Genomic DNA, 18120 nt, shown 5'->3' with positions numbered 1-18120 from the left:
CTCGTTAAACAAATCTATTTACTTCAGTAGTGGTGAAACATTATGATATTATTTTGTGTAGGTGGCAAGACCAAGTTACTGGTAGTGACATACATGTTGTAGTCTGGAGAGTTGGATAAGGACAGTTAAGGTTCCAGTAAATTTCTTTCCGTCACATGGTTGAGCAGGAACCTTTTACCTCTTGGCTTTAACATCTGCCAGAAGGAATTACAGGTTGATATTAAACTTTTTCAGCTATGCTTTGAACATAACTTCCATGACCATCAAAGTCCTGGGGTAGGACTCGAACCTGGGGTTCCTGACTCACAGGCAGGGACACTACCCACTACACTACAGGACCATGACAATATTGCAAGGATTTTAAAGGGGCTTCGAGCACACTGACCTAGAATTGGACTGTGGTGTCGCTGCTATGTTTACAGACCTGTCAACCCATTTATCTTCAATTCATTCGTCAATCCTGGAACTTCCCAACTCTCAGCACTGTGGATGCATCTTCAATGGAGGAACTGCAAAACTCAGAGGGCAGCTCATCCTGTCTTCCTCAAAACAATGAGGATAGGCAATAAATATGACTCTCACCCTTGATGCTCACATCCAAAACAAAAAGAAAAAGAGCACCTGCTTCCTTAAGGTAACGAATAAATTATACAAAGAAGGCTTGACACAAACATCTAATCAAACAGCGACTAAGACCATAAGAAATAGGAACAGGAGTAGGCCATCTGGCCCCTTGAGCCTCCTCTGCCATTCAATAGGATCATGGCTGATCGGACATTCCTCACATCCACTTTCCTGCCCTTTCCCTGTAACCCTCGATTCCCCAACTGATCAAGAATTCATGTATCTCAGCCTTAAACAAAGACTCTCCCCTAAAGCTCTCTGTGGCAAGGAGTTCCAAAGACTCTAAATCCTCAGAGAAGATATTCCTCCTCATCTCAGTCTTAAATTGACACCCCTTTATTTAGAGACTGTGCCCTGTGATCCTCGACTCTCCCACGAGGGGAAACATCCTCTCAGCATTTACTCTGGAAAGCCCTTTCCTGTTTAATCCCAGTAATAGAGCTGTACAGCATGGAAATGGACCCTTTGGTCCAACTTGACCATGCGGACCAGATATCCTAAATTAATCTAGTCCCATTTACCAGCATTTGGCCCATATCCCTTCCTATTCGTATACCCATCCAGATGCCTTTTAAATGTTGTAATTGTACCAGCCTCCACCACTTCCTCTGGCAGCTCATCTCCATACATGCACCACCCTCTGTGTGAAAACATTGCTCCTTAGGTCCCTTTTAAATCTTTCCCCTCTCACCTTTAACCTATGCCCTCTAGTTTTGGGCTCCCCTACGTTGGGGAAAAGACCTTGGCAGTTTACCCTACTCATGCCCCTCATGATTTTATAAACCTTTATAAGGTCACCCCTCAGCCTCTGATGATCCAGGGAAAATAACCCCAGACTATTCAGCCTCTCCCTGTATCTCGTGAATACAATTTATGACAGTAAAGGTTTTACTGCTGCATTTCTCCTGAATTGACTTGATCTGTTTGCTCCCTTTAGAATCATGATTCCAAACAGCGATGCCACCCATGGATATGTTGGTGAATTGGGAGTCACAGCATTGGAGAAGTGATAAAATCCTCTTGTTATAAGATGGCAGAAAACAGACCCTGCTGCTGAGGGAAAACATGTCCCAAAGGTGGCAGATTGTTTTCAACAAATAACCGCACCAAAGAATAAATACCATTTGTGGTGACTCACTATGTTCTTGCATATTTATTTAAAAATAAACCCTGGAAAATTGAGGCAAAGAAATAGAAATGCTAGGAACAAACAGCAGGTGCGCGAGCAGATGAAGGACAGGGATAAACTTAGATCAACATGTAGTTGGAGAATAGTTTCATGAAACATTTAACCTTTTATTTCTCTTTTAATATGATGGTTAACATCTTCCACTCTTATTGTTTGGAATTGCTGGTGAATAGTTTTATACCATTCTCTGGTTTTCTGCATGATAGCTTGGAAACATGAACACGTCCATACCTTGCGCAGGTGACTCTGGGCCTGAACTGTATGAATCAAACGCAAGGCAGCAGGTATCATAATAACAAGCCAGAAACACACAAATACTCTTTTGGAAATGGGGAAATATCACCACCCTACCCACCACTCGCACACTGTAGCTCCCACTTATAAGGTGCCATCAACAAATCGCCAAGGCCTGTTACAGTTTTAAGGTGAGAGGGGAAAGATGGAACAACGTTTTCACGCAGAGGTTGGTGCCTGTTTGTAATGTGCTGCTAGAGAAGGTGGTGGAGGCTGGTACAATTACAGCATTTAAAAGGCATCTGAATGGGTATATGAATAGGAAGGGTTTAGTGAGAAATGGACCAAATACTGGCAAATGGGCCTAGATCGGTTTAGATAGCATGGATAAGTTGGACCGAAGGGTCTGATTCCTTGCTGTATAACTCCATGACTATATGACAGCACCTTCTAAAGCCACGGCCTTTTACTGACTCGATAGAAAAGTGTAACAGCGACACAAAAACATCAGCCACTTCAAATTCCCCAGCACGCTATGCACCATCTCAAAAGATATAGAGAGAGGCTGAATAGGCTGGGGCTATTTTCCCTGGCGTGCCAGAGGCTGAGGGGTGACCCTATCAAAGTTCATAAAATCATGAGGGGCATGGACAGGGTGAACAGCCAAGGTCTTTTCCCCAGGGTGGGGGAGTCCAAAACTAGAGGGGCATATGTTTAATGTGAGAGGGGAAAGATCTAAAAGGGACCTAAGGGGCAACTTTTCCATGCAGAGGATGGTGCGTGTATGGAATGAGCTGCCAGAGGAAGTGGTGGAGGCTGGTACAATTACAACATTTAAAAGGCATCTGGATAGGTACATGAATAGGAAGGGTTTAGAGGGATATGGGCCAAATGCTGGCAAATGGGGCTAGATTAATTTAGGATATCTGGTCAGCATGGATGAGTTGGACTGAAGGGTCTGTTTCCTTGGTGTATGTCTTTATGAATCTATAACTAGAAATTATATCGCCGTTCCTTCAGTGTCGCTGAGTCAAAATCCTGGACCTCCCTTACTAACAGTACTATGGGTAGATCTAAGCCACATGGACTGCAGTGGTTTAAGAAGGCATCTCACCATTGCCTACTCAACAACATCTGGAATTAAAAACTAGAATAACTTTCTCCTCAGACATGTCAACATGCTATGATTCATGTACAAGAAGGCCCAAGTTCCTCTGAAGCATGACATTTCCCAGTCTATCAACATGTAAAATAACCTGTTTTTCTCTTTACGCTGCCCACCAAAATGGATACTGTCACACGTGCACCAACTACGAAATGAAATGACTGCCTCAAATGTTGTTTTAACGAAGTGCGTCAAGTTCTCTCTTCAACTAAGCATCAGAATAATTTTTTGTGATTAATTGTAAAGTGGTGTTTAAATTAAACCTGATAGTTGAGAGCAGCTTCAAAGGCAATCAAGAAACAAATTAAGGAGTAATGAACAAATGCAAATTAAAAGTTGACAATCAGAATTTTCTCTGGCATTGTGAAATTACGAAAAGGAAGCTGTGGAGTAAATTAATATGCAAATACACTATTTTTCTAATTCTTTTATGAAAGTATCACAATGCACAGAAAACAAAGATTTAGTATGATTCACTCCAGCTAATCTCTGATGAGCACAGGCGCTGAAACTGATTCCCTACTTAGAAAAACCTTTGCCTTCACTTACACTGCGTAGGAGGAGAGGTGGGTGGGAACAGTTCTGAATTATCTGTGTGGTTCACTGCACATATGAGTTCCAGACTTTCAGTGGCTGAATACATGTATGGGGGTGGAGGAGAGGGGAGTGGAGAGGAGAGGGGAGTTGGGGGGCAGGGGTGGCGAGAGGAAAGAGAGACACACATATAATATATGTATACATGCTTAAAAATACAACCACACAAGAAAGCAGTGATCACAGCAAAACACAAGCGTGGAATTTAAGCTTATAAAACAAGACCACATAAAATCTCGAAAAAACTGAAAGGCTTATGCTGAGTGAGACTCACTATTCATTTCTACCCCGACTTCCTGAACAGTTGGGATTGTAGCAATGGAAGATGTTGGCTGATATAGAGGAAGGGGAAGTCTGTTTGCATTACTGAATGAATCCTTGGATCAGGACCTCAGTCTGACTCTGTGCTAATTGCTCTGCATTCCTTACCCAGGACTGTTACAGCCGCAGAATGGTCAGGATCGTCCAAGATTTTCAGACTGATTTGCTGTGCACTGCAGCTAGCATGCTCAAGAAGGAGAAACAAATCTTAGAATCCCTATAGTGCGAAAGCAGGCCATTTGGCCCATCCACATGGCAACCCTGCAACCACTCTTGATTGGTGCAAATCCGATTCTCTAAATGTCGTTCAGGGAAGGAGATCTGCCGTCCTTACCCGGTCTGTCTGACATGTGACTCAAGACCTGTAAAAACACGGTCAACTCTTAACTGCCAGTGCAATTAGGGATGGGCAATAATGCTGACTAAGCCACCAATGCCAACGTCCCTCAAAAAAAAGGATGATGTGACACTTTTGACAGTTGGTGATTAATGAGCGTTAAATGTTTCTGAGGAAGAACGGTACTGGACAGCGCTACAGGCATTGGGTATATATAAATTTTGAATGTAGTAAAATGTCCCACAGGAACATTAATTAAACAAAGTCTGGCAATGATCCACGGGAGATATGGCATTTAACACCCTACCTCAGGAAGGAACTGCTATGATGCAGTGCAATATCAGTTCTTAACCACTCTTCAATTTTTGGTCATTATGACTAATTAGAATTGCTCAAATTACACCGATTAAATTGTGTCAGTGCCATTGTTGGGGAAATGGAGGAGGAGTGAATTAGTGAGCCCATGATAAGAGCAGGACTGAGGGAGCTACATTCAAGTCGCAAAGTAGCTGGGATAACTGCTGGCATTTATAAAATCCCTTCACGGATGCTGCCAGACTTGCAGAGCTTTTCCAGCAATTTCTCTTTTTGTTCAAGGTTTAGGCCTCTATAACAATTGAAACACTTCCCAACTGAAATTAGCTACTTGAAGTGCTGTAATGTAGGATAGAGAGGAATCAATTTTCACACAGCTAACTCCCACAAATAGTGCTGTAATAACGATCCGATATTGGCTATTTGATGAAAAGATACTGGCCAGGACACCAGGGAAGACTCTCCAGCTCTTCTTTGAGGAATTCTTTTCTATGTCTAGCCAAAGGAGAGGAAAGACCGGGTTTCAATTTAATATCTCGTTTGGAAGTCAGCACATTCAACAGCGCAGTCTTTCCTCAGTACCATGATGATACTATGGCTTTAAGAGATGTATTTTGTCCTGTTTTTTTTTTGACGAAGAAAGAGACAGAGACAGAGGTGCAAATCAGTCTACTCAGAGCCAATAAAGTAAACAGTTTGACAGACCTTGTTTTTTTTTTAAAAGTTGGGACAATAGAAACAACTTGAATTGGTGGGGTCAAGCTCCCGCAGAAGCAGGACTTTTAGTTTTTCATTAGCAGTTGTTGCTGTGGTCTTGAAGCTGGGTTTGAAAGCTGCAGTACATCTCTCTCTCTGTGTCTCCCACACCCCCACCTCCACTCACAGTTTTCTCTTGATAGATTTTCCTCCTGGACTGGAAAATTGCATGTGAGACAATCTATTTTACTGAATTTGTCTTTGCCAAGAGTGTGTTTATGGGATGTGACTATATTGGAACAGTTACTGTTTAGTAGTTAAATAATCTATTATTCTGTTAAGCTTTCCAATGGAGTCAAGTTATTCCAATTTCTTCTTTTTTGTTGCATTTTAACTATAGTGTATGAATAAAGTGGGTTTTGCTTCAAGACTGTAGTTTGACCAATTGAATTGCATGTGGAATGCAACGCCTTTAAAAAAGAAAAGGTTAAGATCTAGACTATCTTCTTAATAAATTTTGAGGGGGTTTGGTCTGGTCCATAACACTACACTGACCTGGCTTTGAAGCTCACATCATTTCATCAGAACCCAATCTGACAAAATTTAATAATGAACCACGAGGCAATTTTCAGACAGATGACCAAAAGCCACAATTAACCCTTGGCTGTCAAGTTCAAAGAAGGTTTGGAAGTCATAACCTTTCCAACTTGAGGACAATAGCGGTAGTGACTGAGTCTTGACTGATACACGGTTGATGCTACAGAGTTCTCTCCCACTATAGAGACACAGCACGCTGGCTCAGTGGTTAGCACTGTTCCCTCACAGCACCAGGGACCTGGGTTTGATTCCACCCTCAGACATCTGCCCGTGTGGAATTTGCATATTATCCCTGTGTCTGCGTGGGTTTCCTCTGGGCTCTCTGGTTTCCTTCCACAGTCCAAAGATGTGTAGGTTAGGTGGTTTGGCCATGCTAAATTGCCCGTAGTGTCCAGGGATGTGCAGGTTAGGAGGATTAGTGATGAGAAAGGGAGGGTTACGGGAATCAGGAATGGGGGCAGGTCTGGGTGGGATGATCTTCAGACTGTTAGCATGGACTTGATGGGCTGAATGGCCTGCTTACACACTGCAGGGATTCTACAACACGCTTTTTGTTCTTGTTCCTTTCTTTTTATTAGCTACTGGCAGCATAACTGACTCTCTAAGAGGTGAAAACCATATCTTTTTATTTGTTCTTAGGATGAGTGTGTCACCGCCTGGGCCAGCATTCATTGCCCATTCCTAATGACCCTGGATAAGGTAGCGGGGAGCTGACTAGTTGAACTGCTGCAGTTTTTGGGGTGGAAGTGCACCCCGCTGGGAGTGTTGGTGGAAATAATCTCAGTTTTCTCGCAAACCATCCTGAAGCGCACCTAGCAGATCAGGAGTGGAGTAAATCTGCTTCACTGGTTGTTGATGTTCACACTGAAGGGTGGACACTGGAACATGATCTGAATGTAGCCCAACTTAGAAAGGGTCGACAGAGAGAGGCCGATTTGCACTAAAGGACTGACTATTTAAGTGAGAGCCAGAGACAAGAATCTCAATCAAGAATTCACAGCAGAAATCAGCTAAAGTACTTAATCAATGGCCAATAACCGAAAAGCTTGTTGCTGGATAGCAAGAGTCAGACATGAGCAAGAGATGCCCCTAAGGATTGTGTTAACAATAAGGTTACAAATTGCTTCTCACATAAAGTATGACTCACAGTTCACCCTTGTTAGAATTTTTCTTCATATTTAGTATTAAGTGTACTGACCCAAAGGATGTTAAATAAATGATCCAATCCAAAATAGCACTGTAGGGAATAGGCAGGGGAATGTCTAGACTTGCTGGCCAAATTAAACGGACATTTTTCAGAATAGCTGGGCCATTCTCATGTGAGCAGTTTACCACACAGAAAGACGGATATTCGGTTTTTGGTCTTATTTGTGCCAACTCTTCAAAAGAGATATCCTAAATTTTCTCAAATTTCCCTGCTCTATCCTTGAGGAACCCTGCAAATTCCTCCTCATCAAGCGTCATGCCACAACAAGGCTCATTCTAACTAAATATCATAGTCACAGGGGCCTGTTCCAATCCTGTGCACTGCTCTCGTGTGAAGCAGCAGCAGCAACATTTATGTAGCACCTTTAACAAAGTCAAACATCAGAAGGTGTTTCACAGAATTGTAAGTATTTTTTACACCAAATCACACAGAAATAAATGTTAGTACAGGTTATCAAAAGAATTGGGGGTGAAAGCCTGTTTTAAAGAATGCCAGAGAGTTTGGAAGGTTGTTAATCTGTCTGTTATCCCCTACGGAAAAATCTACAGCAGCTGTTTAAAGTTGGGTGGAGTATTAAGACATGTTTTTTTTTGTTAATTCAGCTTTACTGCAACACATTCGTTGACTAACAATGCTGAAAGTGAAGTGATGTGTGTAATAGGAGCAAGATAGTCTGTTATTACCCCAGGTGTAATGAGAGAAAAGAAAACAGCTGGTTAACACAGAACAGATTGAAATAATAGGAATACAGTAAACAATTGTTGAAGTGTGATTAAATAGCAATTTTTCATGTTGATAAATGCTGAACTGAAACACAAACTGAGGACGTTGCTTGGATCTTGAGAATGGTTGCCATTGGGTTTTCAACTTCAACTTGTTTTATCAAAGTAAGAACTAAGGACAGGAGGTGGCCATTCAGCCCCTCATTAATAATGGCTGATCTGATGGTTGCATTAATTCCACTTACCTGTTTGTTCCCCTACACAACCTTAGACTTCCTTGTTGTTCAAAAATCTGTCTAACAGTCTTGAGAATACGATCAATGGTCCAGTCTTCACTGCTCACTGAGGCAGAGAATTCCAAAGGATTAACAATTCTGAGAGAGAAGAGGTTCCTTCATCTGAAATGGAAGACCCTTAATTTTGAATGTAACCTCTAGTTCTCGGACCCGATGAGGGGCTCATCTTCCCTGTCAGGCACCCCCCTCCGAAACTTGTGTTTCAAGAAGATCACCTCTCATTCACTCCAGGAATCAGCCAAGTGAACCTTCTCTGAACCACCTTTACAGATTAATTGTCAGGCATTCAGAATGTTCCTTGTCATTTGGATCCTAGTTCCTCGCACTTCTGCAAAAGAATTAATTCGCTTTCTCTGCGCTGGTTAATTTGCAACACGAAAATTGCACCCATTGGTGAGATGTTTTTGCTGGGATTCTGTTGGAACAGGCCAACCTTGGCAAATGGAGTATTAATGTGGGAAAATGTGAAGTTGTTCATCTTGGAAGGGACAACAAAAGAACAGAGTATTTTTTAAGTGGAGTAAAACTGCAGAAACTTGCAACTCAAAGGGACTTAGGGACACACACACAAAACACAGAAAGCTAGCACACAGGTGCAGCAAGTATTCAGGAAGGCTAATGGAATGTTGGTCCTTCTTTAAAGGGGATTGGAGAATAACAGGAAGGAAGTCTTACTACAACTGTACAAGGTGCTGGTGAGATTACACCTCAAGTACTGTGAGCAGTTTTGGTCCCCTTATTTAAGGGAACATTATTTCATTGGAAGCAGTTCAGAGAAGATTCCCGAGGATGATCCCTGGTATGGAGGGGTTGTCTTATGAGCAAAGGCTAAATAGTTTGGGACTCTAATGATTGTAAATTAAAAGAATGAGAGGTGATCTGATTGAAACGTATAGGATTCTTAAGTGGTTATTTATATAAATGATTTGGATATGAATATAGAGGCATGGTCAGTATGTTTGCAGATGACACTAAAATTGGAGGTGTAGTGGACAGTGAAGAAGGTTACCTCAGAGTACAACGGGACCTAGATGGGCAAATTGGCTGAGGAGTGGCAGATGGAGTTTAATTTAGATAAATGTGAGGTGCTGCATTTTGGTAAGGCAAATCAGGGCATGACTTATACACCTAATGGTAAAATCCTGGGGAGTGTTGCCGAACAAAGAGACCGTGGGGTGCAGATTCATAGTTTCTTGAAAGTGGAGTCACAGGTAGACAGGGGAGTGAAGGCGGCGTTTGGCACACTTGCCTTTATTGGTCAGTGCACTGAGCATTGGAGTTGGGAGGGTCATGTTGTGGCTGTACAGGACATTGGTTAGGCCACTTTTGGAATACTGCATAAACTTCTGGTCTCCCTGCTATAGGAAAGATGTTGTGAAACTTGAAAAGGTTCAGAAAAGATTTATTAGGATGTTCCCAGGGTTGGAGGGCTTGAGCTATAGGGAGAAACTGAATAGGCTAGGGCTATTTTCCTGTGAGTGCCAGAGGCTGAGATACCTTATAAAGGTTTATAAAATCATGAAGGGCGTGGATAGGGTGAATAGCCATGGTCTTTTCCCCAGGGTGGGGGAGTCCAAAACTAAAAGGCATTGGTTCAAGGTGAGAGAGGAAAGATTTAAAAAGGACCTAAGGGGCAACTTTTTCATGCAGAGGGTGGTGCGTGAATGGAATGAGCTGCCAGAGGAAGTGGTGGAGGCTGGTACAATTACAACATTTAAAAGTGACCAGGATGGGTATATGAACAGGAAGGGTTGAGAGGGATAAGGGCGGAATGCTGGTAAATAGGACTAGATTAATTTAGGATATCTGGTCAGCATGGACTTCTGTTGCCATACTGTACATCTCTATGACTCTATGGCGTGCCAGGGTAAATGCTGAGAGGATGTTTCCCCTAATGGAAGAGTCTAGGACCAGAGGGCATGGTCTGAAATTAAAGGAGCCAATTTAAGACCGAGATGAGGAGGAATTTTTTTCTCTCAGAGGGTTATTAGTCTTTAGAACTCCTTGCCACAGAGAGCTGTGGGTGAAGAGTCCTTGTGTATATTTAAGGCTGAGATAGATTCTTGATCAGTTGGGGAATCAACGGCTACGGGGAAAGGGAACGTTAGGAGCATTGGATCAGCCATGATCCAACTGAATGGTGGAGCAGGCTTGAGGGGCCGAATGGCCTACATCAATTTCTATTTCTTGTGGCTTTATGGCAACTAAAGACATCAGCAGTTGGGAGAAGTGTACACTGTGGATATTATCCCAAAACATGCAAAGATTTCTGATTTCCTGACACAATCTCCAAGCTTGTTCCAGGGAGGCCTTAATCTCCTGCTTTTAAAGAATGAACAATAAAGTCACCTTAGTTCCAGAGGACCACAGGGCTGCTCTCTGACGAGAGAGAGATAACTGGTGGGGGTTTACCTTGTGGGTCACTGCACCTCAGAGGAGGGGAGAGGTTGAAAAGGAGGGACCTCCGTGGCAACCTCAGCCAGTGTGGGAAGTGAAGCTGAGCTGTTGGTGTAATTCTGCACCTTCTCTCTCTCCTCCTTTAAGAAGCTCCTTAAAAGCTTCCTCTTTGTCCAACCTTTTGAACACACCTTTCACCTTGGATTCAGTGTGAATACTTTTTGATTACCCTCCCGCAAACCGACATAGAATGTTTCGCTACATTGAAGGCACTGCGGAGATGCAGGTTGTTGTTGTAGTAGCCATTGTGCTTGATGCCAAGACCTGAGACGGTGGTTTCTGGTATTAGCCAGACACCAACCCAGGGACTGTTATTGTACAGGGAGTGGTGTGAGTTGGTAAATGATATCAGAAACAATGTATCATTGATAATTACTTTTTTGCTTACTAAGTGGTGTTAGTTATTTGGGAAAGTACAACTTCTTTTACTTTATTACATTAATATTATTAACGTTCATTAATAGTAAACATTATATTTTACACATTGATACTAAATACTGCTATTCATGGTAATCATAGATATACCAAGCTTGATATATAGTTAAGGAATAATCTATCTTCTGTGGTGTTCCTGTCCAAGTGCTCACAAGACTTTTTTTAGTTCCCATGTAGTTTAGTCTAGTCTGTTGTTTGATCTGTTGTGAATCCATCCACACTGTGTTATTTATACACAGTGATGTGCAGCTCTGTGACATCATTACAAAGTGGTTCCAAGGTCCCAAAGTCCTTACACCATAATAGCTACCATGAAGGACAGAAACCTGTGCTGGATATCCTACCTTTCAATTGGAACAGCAGAAGAAGAGGGACAATATGACGCTAGATTGGAAAATTGAAAGCACCTTTAAGCAAAACATTTTCAAATTGAAACTAAAAGATCACGAAAGGAGGAGATACATCAGGTTGACTGCAGTAGTGCAAGAGAACAACTCATCACCACTTCTCAAGAGCAATTAGGGTTGGACCAAATATGCTGACTTAGCCTGCAATGCCCACATCCCAGGAAATAATAATAAAACAAACCTCAGGGAGCTGTCTGGGGACACTGCTATTTATGATTTAGATACTCATACCGTCAGAAAAATGCACTCTTTGCAAATGATACCAAAACAGGGCATTGGTTGCATCATAAAGAGCAGTCCCAGTGGATTCAAAAAGATAAAGTTCCCTCCTCAGCAAATAGATTTTGATGCAATATTGATTTTTACAGGAGCATAGGAGGAGAAGTGTATGTTAAATGGGGAACGGTGTGAGTTATTAATCATGAAGATATTGGGGGTTTTCAAGTGGATGAATTTATCAAGATGTCAGTGTCAATAGCTTAGAGTGAGGTAGGCAAATTGTGATTAATTAGCAGCAAGCCAAGTATAAATCGATGATGTTGCACTGTTGATGATAAGGACATTGGTCGATTTTGATCGAACGCATTACTCGCAGCTTAATCACTTAATCATAGACAAGGCACTGCTGCCTGTGAATGAGAACAGTGTCAAACCCTAAACATGAACCCTGTGTCAGGCATCTAAATTATGCGCAACGTTTAATAAGTTACAAACAAAAACAGAAACTGCTGACAAAGCTCAGCAGGCCTGGCAGCATCTGTGGAGAGAAATCAGAGCTAACATTTCCGGTCGAATGACTGTTCCTCAGAATCGACCCGAAACATTAACACTGATTTCTCTCCCCAAATGCTGCCAGGCCTGCTGAGCTTTTCCAGCAATTTCTGCTTTTGCTTCTGATTGAAAGCATCCACAGTTCTTTTTTGGTTGTTATCAAGTTATGTTTGCTTTCAACGCACGATAGACTTTGGGGAAGCCATTTGGGTCAAATTTCAGGGTAAATTCTAAGTAATTTCATGTCATCTAAAATCCATAAAGAACACCGAATGATGAAGTTTTACATCCTTTTCTGTCACTCTGAATATCTTTGGAGAAGACCCAGTAGATCAAAATTCCATTGCTGATCTTAAAAAAGTCTTCTACTGTAATATCAGTGTAATAAATATGGACTCTCCACTTAGAGGCTTACAACAAACTCTATATGAGGGTGACCAGAGATAAAGAGAGAGGTGTGTCTACCGTATTACTGCAGGGGAGATGGGTTACTGCACAGACTAGGTCAAAGAGGCAGCTGACTCAGCCTCCTTCTATTGCTACTCTGTAAAACAGCCACTGGAGAGTGCACAGGAGCAAGCTAGTCAGGTAATAGCAATGCACAAACCTATAAGTTCTGTGCATGCTTCTTTGCAATGCTGATAATAATGGGTAGCTGTTAGCTTTGTAGGTGGAAAAGATAATACACATTTGTAGCTTAGAAGGCTCATTAAAGTAAAGGCAACCAAGCTAAATGGATCGTTATTATACATTGTTATCTAAAGCAAACTGCACACCTTTGTAAGTTTATCATTGGCTACAAGCACACACACTTACAAAGCTTTATGTTTGCAAAGTAGGTTGCAAAGTCCATGTGAGAAAAATCTTCAAAATCAGCTGACTAACACGCCTAGGATTACAATCCAATTTCCACTGGGCATGCAAAACCCGCACCTGAGGTGAGTACTCGACATCACACAACGCACACCGGAGGGCAGCAAACAGGGTAGTAATTGCTGCTAACTTACTGGACGTCATCTCAGGGAGATGATCAGTGTGAACTGACTCGGTTGAATGCAAGACAGCGGACTGACTCTTTGTAAGACCATTACTGTCATCGCCGGCATCGGGCGCGGATGCTGGCACTCATTGCGCAGTAGCATTGCGGAGAACGAACAGCCGTTACAAACAGGAGACAGACAACATGGAAATAAAACAGCACAAAAAATAAACACATTCTTTTTGCACCAGCATGTCATAAAGGGTGTGGATGGGACAGAAATCAATGGATGGTTTAACATTTGTTCTATCTGAACTCAATCAAAACATTTATTTTAATGTTATTGTTATTCAAAATCAGATCAGTATATATACACACATATGCTCATACTTGATGTCTAATTCAAATGTTGATTGTTAACTACATGTACACCAACTGTTTCAACAGATAATGTAAAGTAAGTGAGATATATACCCTTTATTTTGGAATCTAGACTTTGAATTTGTAGCATGGGGATTTAGCATGTGTGTGTGTGTGAGTGAAAGTGAGAGAGCACAAGAGAGAAGGGGTTTAATGATTAACTTGCAACACATTCTAAAGTCATTGTTTGTTTTTTAAAAAAAAGTGAATGGTATTGCTCTTGGAGGGTAATGGGAATTTGTTTACATTGGGAGAGGTTTGATGAGCGAACAAGGTGAACAGTGTAGTACATTAAGCTTCAGTTACAAAGATCCAGTATGTATTTTTTTGGTTTAGGGGCTTTGTTCCCTCCAATTTTGTGAACCATTGCCTGGATCTCTGAGGTCCATGCGCAGCAGCAATTGGAGAAACTAGAAGTGAATGTGTGCACAGACCTGAGAGGAGGGAACACTGTTGGAGAAATCACCCATAGTTTGGAATGACCTTCTGGCTTCAGTTTTGCAGAAGTCCTGGTTGAAACTGATTGTACAAAACAGTTTCTCTTCTAGAAGGAAGGTTACCTCGGTTTAAGGAATTTAATTTAAAAATTCCAGACCAGAACTGTTTAGTTAAAACCATGAAGCACTTATCTGAAGCTGAGTAAACTTACGCTCATGTCTATAAAGACTTAAGGAAGAGTCTATTATGTTTTCAAGGCTGAGAATTGAAGCACCCATTAATTTAATCCTTATAGATATGATTGAGAAGGTATTGAAGAGTGATATTGAAATTTATAGAATTGTACTTTGACGTATGGTTTGAAATCTTTAAACTTGTGTTAAATATATATAACTTAGTTTATTCTACTTTGTCTTCATTTCTTTTGTGTAGTAAACTTCTGTTTTATCATTAAAACCAAATCTGCAGCACTTGTGTTTCAGTGAAGACAACTGTGTTAAAACCATATTGAAAAATACAATCTATCAAGTCAGATTTAATTATGGGATCTTCAGCTGTGATCATAACAATAGCAATCCTGTGCCAGCAATAACTAACCCTAATTCAAAATCACTGGAACTTATTCAGTTTTAGCAGCAACCAATACTGATGCTCTGACCCAGTTCACGTGCTGTGTGCGATGGTAATTGTTTTTTTCTTACTTTAACATTTATGGAACTGTACAGAAATGTCAACATACACAGTATTTAAGAGTAATATATATGTTTATACTTTAGGATTTACAATTGGCTAGCCTTGCTTTGTCCTGTGCCTTGTCCTATTTTCCACCGGGTTACCACAATGATTTCTCCCTCTCCTCCCATTGTTCACCCATTCCTCTGCCAGTCCCACTGCATTAACTCTTGCACTGTCATATCCTTCCATCTGGTCTTAGAGACATCTTTCTTCCTCCTTCCTGCATCTCTGCTACTTGCTCTACCTCATTTCCACCCTCAGATCACAACAGATGACCAGACCATTTCAATCTCTTCTTGGCTGCTTCCTTCGATGCTGCCATACCTTCACAGACCCTTTGAAGTGCTGGTTTCTGATTTTGCCCTTTCTTGTTACTTCAGACATCATCTCAGTGTCTGAATTTTATTAGTATCCAATTGTTGTTCTTGATGTTGCCCAATACAGCAAGGCCAGTCTCACAACCATCCTGTAAATGTCTCTTATCACTAATATCTATCTATCTATCACACAACATTCCATTGCACCTTTTCCAATCAGTCCAACTAAAGCTAATCATTTGCTTAATCTCCATTTCCAAACTTCCATCTTCTGCCATCACTAATCCCAGGTACCCCGGACTAATCCATTTGGGATTTTGGTGGCATATTGATAACATCACTGGATTAGTAATCAAGAAGCCCAGGCTAATGCTCTGGTGACATGGGTTCAAATCCCACCTTGTTAGACATGTACTGCATGGTGGCTCAGTGGTTAGCACTGCTGCAACACAGTGCCAGGGACCCGGATTCAATTCCAGCCTCGGGCGACTGTCTGTGTGGAGTTTGCACATTCTCCCCGTGTCCGTGTGGGTTTGCTCCGGTTTCCTCCCACAGTCCAAAGATGTGCAGGCTAGGTGGATTGGCCATGCTAAATTGCCCGTAGTGTTCAGGGATGTGTAGAATAGGATGGGTCTGGGTGGGATGCTCTCAGGGTCGGTGTGGGCTTGTTGGGCCGAAGGGCCTGTTTCCACACTGTAGGGATTCTATATAAAAAAAAATCTAGAGTAAAAAGCTAGCCCATTGGTGACCACTGTTGGTTATCGTAAAAACCCACCTGGTTCACTAATGACCTTTGGGGAAGGAAATCTGCCATCCTTACCTGGTCTGGCCTACATGTGACTCCAGACCCCCAGCCAATGTGGTTGGCTCTCTGAGCAATCAGGGGTGGGCAATTGAGGGCCACATCCTGTAAACAATTTTTATTTTAAAAGAGCCAGTGGTGTAAGTAGGTCATGTGTCGTACTGCTAGTTTCAAACGTGACAAACAGGGAAGAGTTGGGGATCAGGAAGGTCACCTGACTGTAAAATGTCAAACGTCAAATCCAAAAACGATGGTTGGTATGAGAGGTTCATGCTGTGTTTCCAGTCACCATGTCACAAGCACACCAGCTGAAGTGCCTTTGTTCTAAAGTTGTCCAGGGCATTCCTGTGTTAATGGTCACTGAATGCATACTAGTAGTCACCAGGAACAAAAGTGCTACAACCTGTCTGCATCACATTCTGGCTGCTGCTATTTCCAATGCAAAATAGAGTTTACAAGAAAAAGGAATTTAATTAATCCCATCTTCAGACACATAATTAAGAAGCTCTATCAGACACGTGCAAGCTACTTCCAAAACTACTTGCAGCCTACGAGAGAATGAACTATTCAAATTTCACGAAAGAGACAGGACAGCTGAATGGGGAATAACAAGAACTGCAGATGCTGGAGTCAGAGATAACACAGTGTGGAGCTGGAGGAACACAGTAGGCCAGGCAGCATCAGAGGAGCAGGAAAGTTGAAGTTTCGGGTTGGAACCCAATGTTTCTGTGTTCCTCCGGCTCCATACTGTGTGACCTAAGATAGTTGAATGGGTTCTCTGTGATGTGAAAGGGAATATGGAATAGCCACTGATGCATTAGATGTGAGCTATCCAACAGCAAGGTTCATATCGTGACATATGTTACTGGACTGGTAATGCAGTCTCTACTGTACCTTCAAAGAGATGTTTGGAGACTAAATACTATTACTAAAAACAAGTCTATGTTTAAAGAGTAACTTTGCCAATATTTTAGTTTACCAAAGTGACACTGAGTAATATCTTGGTCAAACAAAAACAAAGATGTTGGAAAAGCTCAGCAGGTCTGGCAGCATCTGTGTAGGAAAAAACAGAGTTAACATTTCAAGTCCGGTGACCCGTCCTCAGAACTCACCAGACCCAAAACATTAACTCTGTTTTTTCCTTCACAGATGCTGCCAGACCTGCTGAGCTTTGCCAGCAATTTTGTTTTTGTTCCTGATTTACAGCATCCCGCAGTTCTTTCGGTTTTTATTTAGTATCTTGGTCTAATAGTTTATGCTTCCATCATTTTTTCATGGTACTAGCTTTTTTTTTGTCATAGTCAGCAGAAGTTATTTCTTAATTGTTCCATGGCACAACACACTTGCCATGTTTTATTACCCACTCCATTCAGAATAGTTACTGACTGGGACTCTGGAAAAGGAGCAGTCATCAGAATCTAAGGCTGAGACTGCATTGCCCCACCAGGCAGTACAAAAAAGAATCATTTCTTTCATCAGTTTGCCTTGATTTCTTGAAATCTTCTGGGTCTTATGCAAGGAGATAGATTGCCTCCTGGGGATGGAGTAGCTTTGTGATGGCAGCTTCCCAGCCTGACATCATGGGCTACGGACCTCCGACTGACTGATCTAAAGGGTGAAGCTCACGTCTGTCCTTTTAAACGCTGCCGCACTGAATATCACTTCTGATGCAAGAAATTTTCCTCTCTCACTTTTAAGCCACCCTACTCAATTCTTCCCAAGATCTGCATATTTGTCCTGCAGAGCGCACGTTTCCACAGAGAGCCACGTACAGTAGGATCTGAAAACGTCACAAGATTGCACATGCTGCTAATCTGTCATAACATGGTGTAGAGCTGGATGAACACAGCAGGCCAAGCAGCATCATAGGAGCAGGAATGCTCCTTTCTGATGAAGGGTCTAGGCCTGAGGCATCAGCGTTCCTGCTATCCAACCTTTCTTCAAAGCTAAACTCCATACCCTCTCCAAAGCATTCACATCCTTCTGATAGTGTGGTGAGCAGAACTGTATGCAATAAGTTCTATAAAGCTGCAGCATTACTTGTCTATCCTTATACTCAATG

The 18120-nt window shown here is 41.9% G+C and overlaps 1 protein-coding gene across 1 annotated transcript in view; it reads right to left on the bottom strand.

Annotated features, from left to right (window-relative positions):
• camk2g2 (calcium/calmodulin-dependent protein kinase (CaM kinase) II gamma 2) overlaps window positions 1–18120 on the bottom strand; it is a 198746-nt gene that overhangs the window by 15751 nt on the left and 164875 nt on the right. Inside the window, exon 16 of the mRNA XM_048616194.1 lies at window positions 13375–13485. Within this exon, the coding sequence (XP_048472151.1) occupies window positions 13375–13485 (111 nt within the window). The remainder of the gene's footprint in view (window positions 1–13374; window positions 13486–18120) is intronic.

This window comes from Rhincodon typus, chromosome 34, assembly GCF_021869965.1.
Source record: "Rhincodon typus isolate 14 chromosome 34, sRhiTyp1.1, whole genome shotgun sequence".
In the NCBI taxonomy this organism is placed as follows: domain Eukaryota; kingdom Metazoa; phylum Chordata; class Chondrichthyes; order Orectolobiformes; family Rhincodontidae; genus Rhincodon; species Rhincodon typus.
Note: the sequence above shows the minus strand (reverse complement) of the source record. Positions and strands in the feature narration are given on the sequence as shown.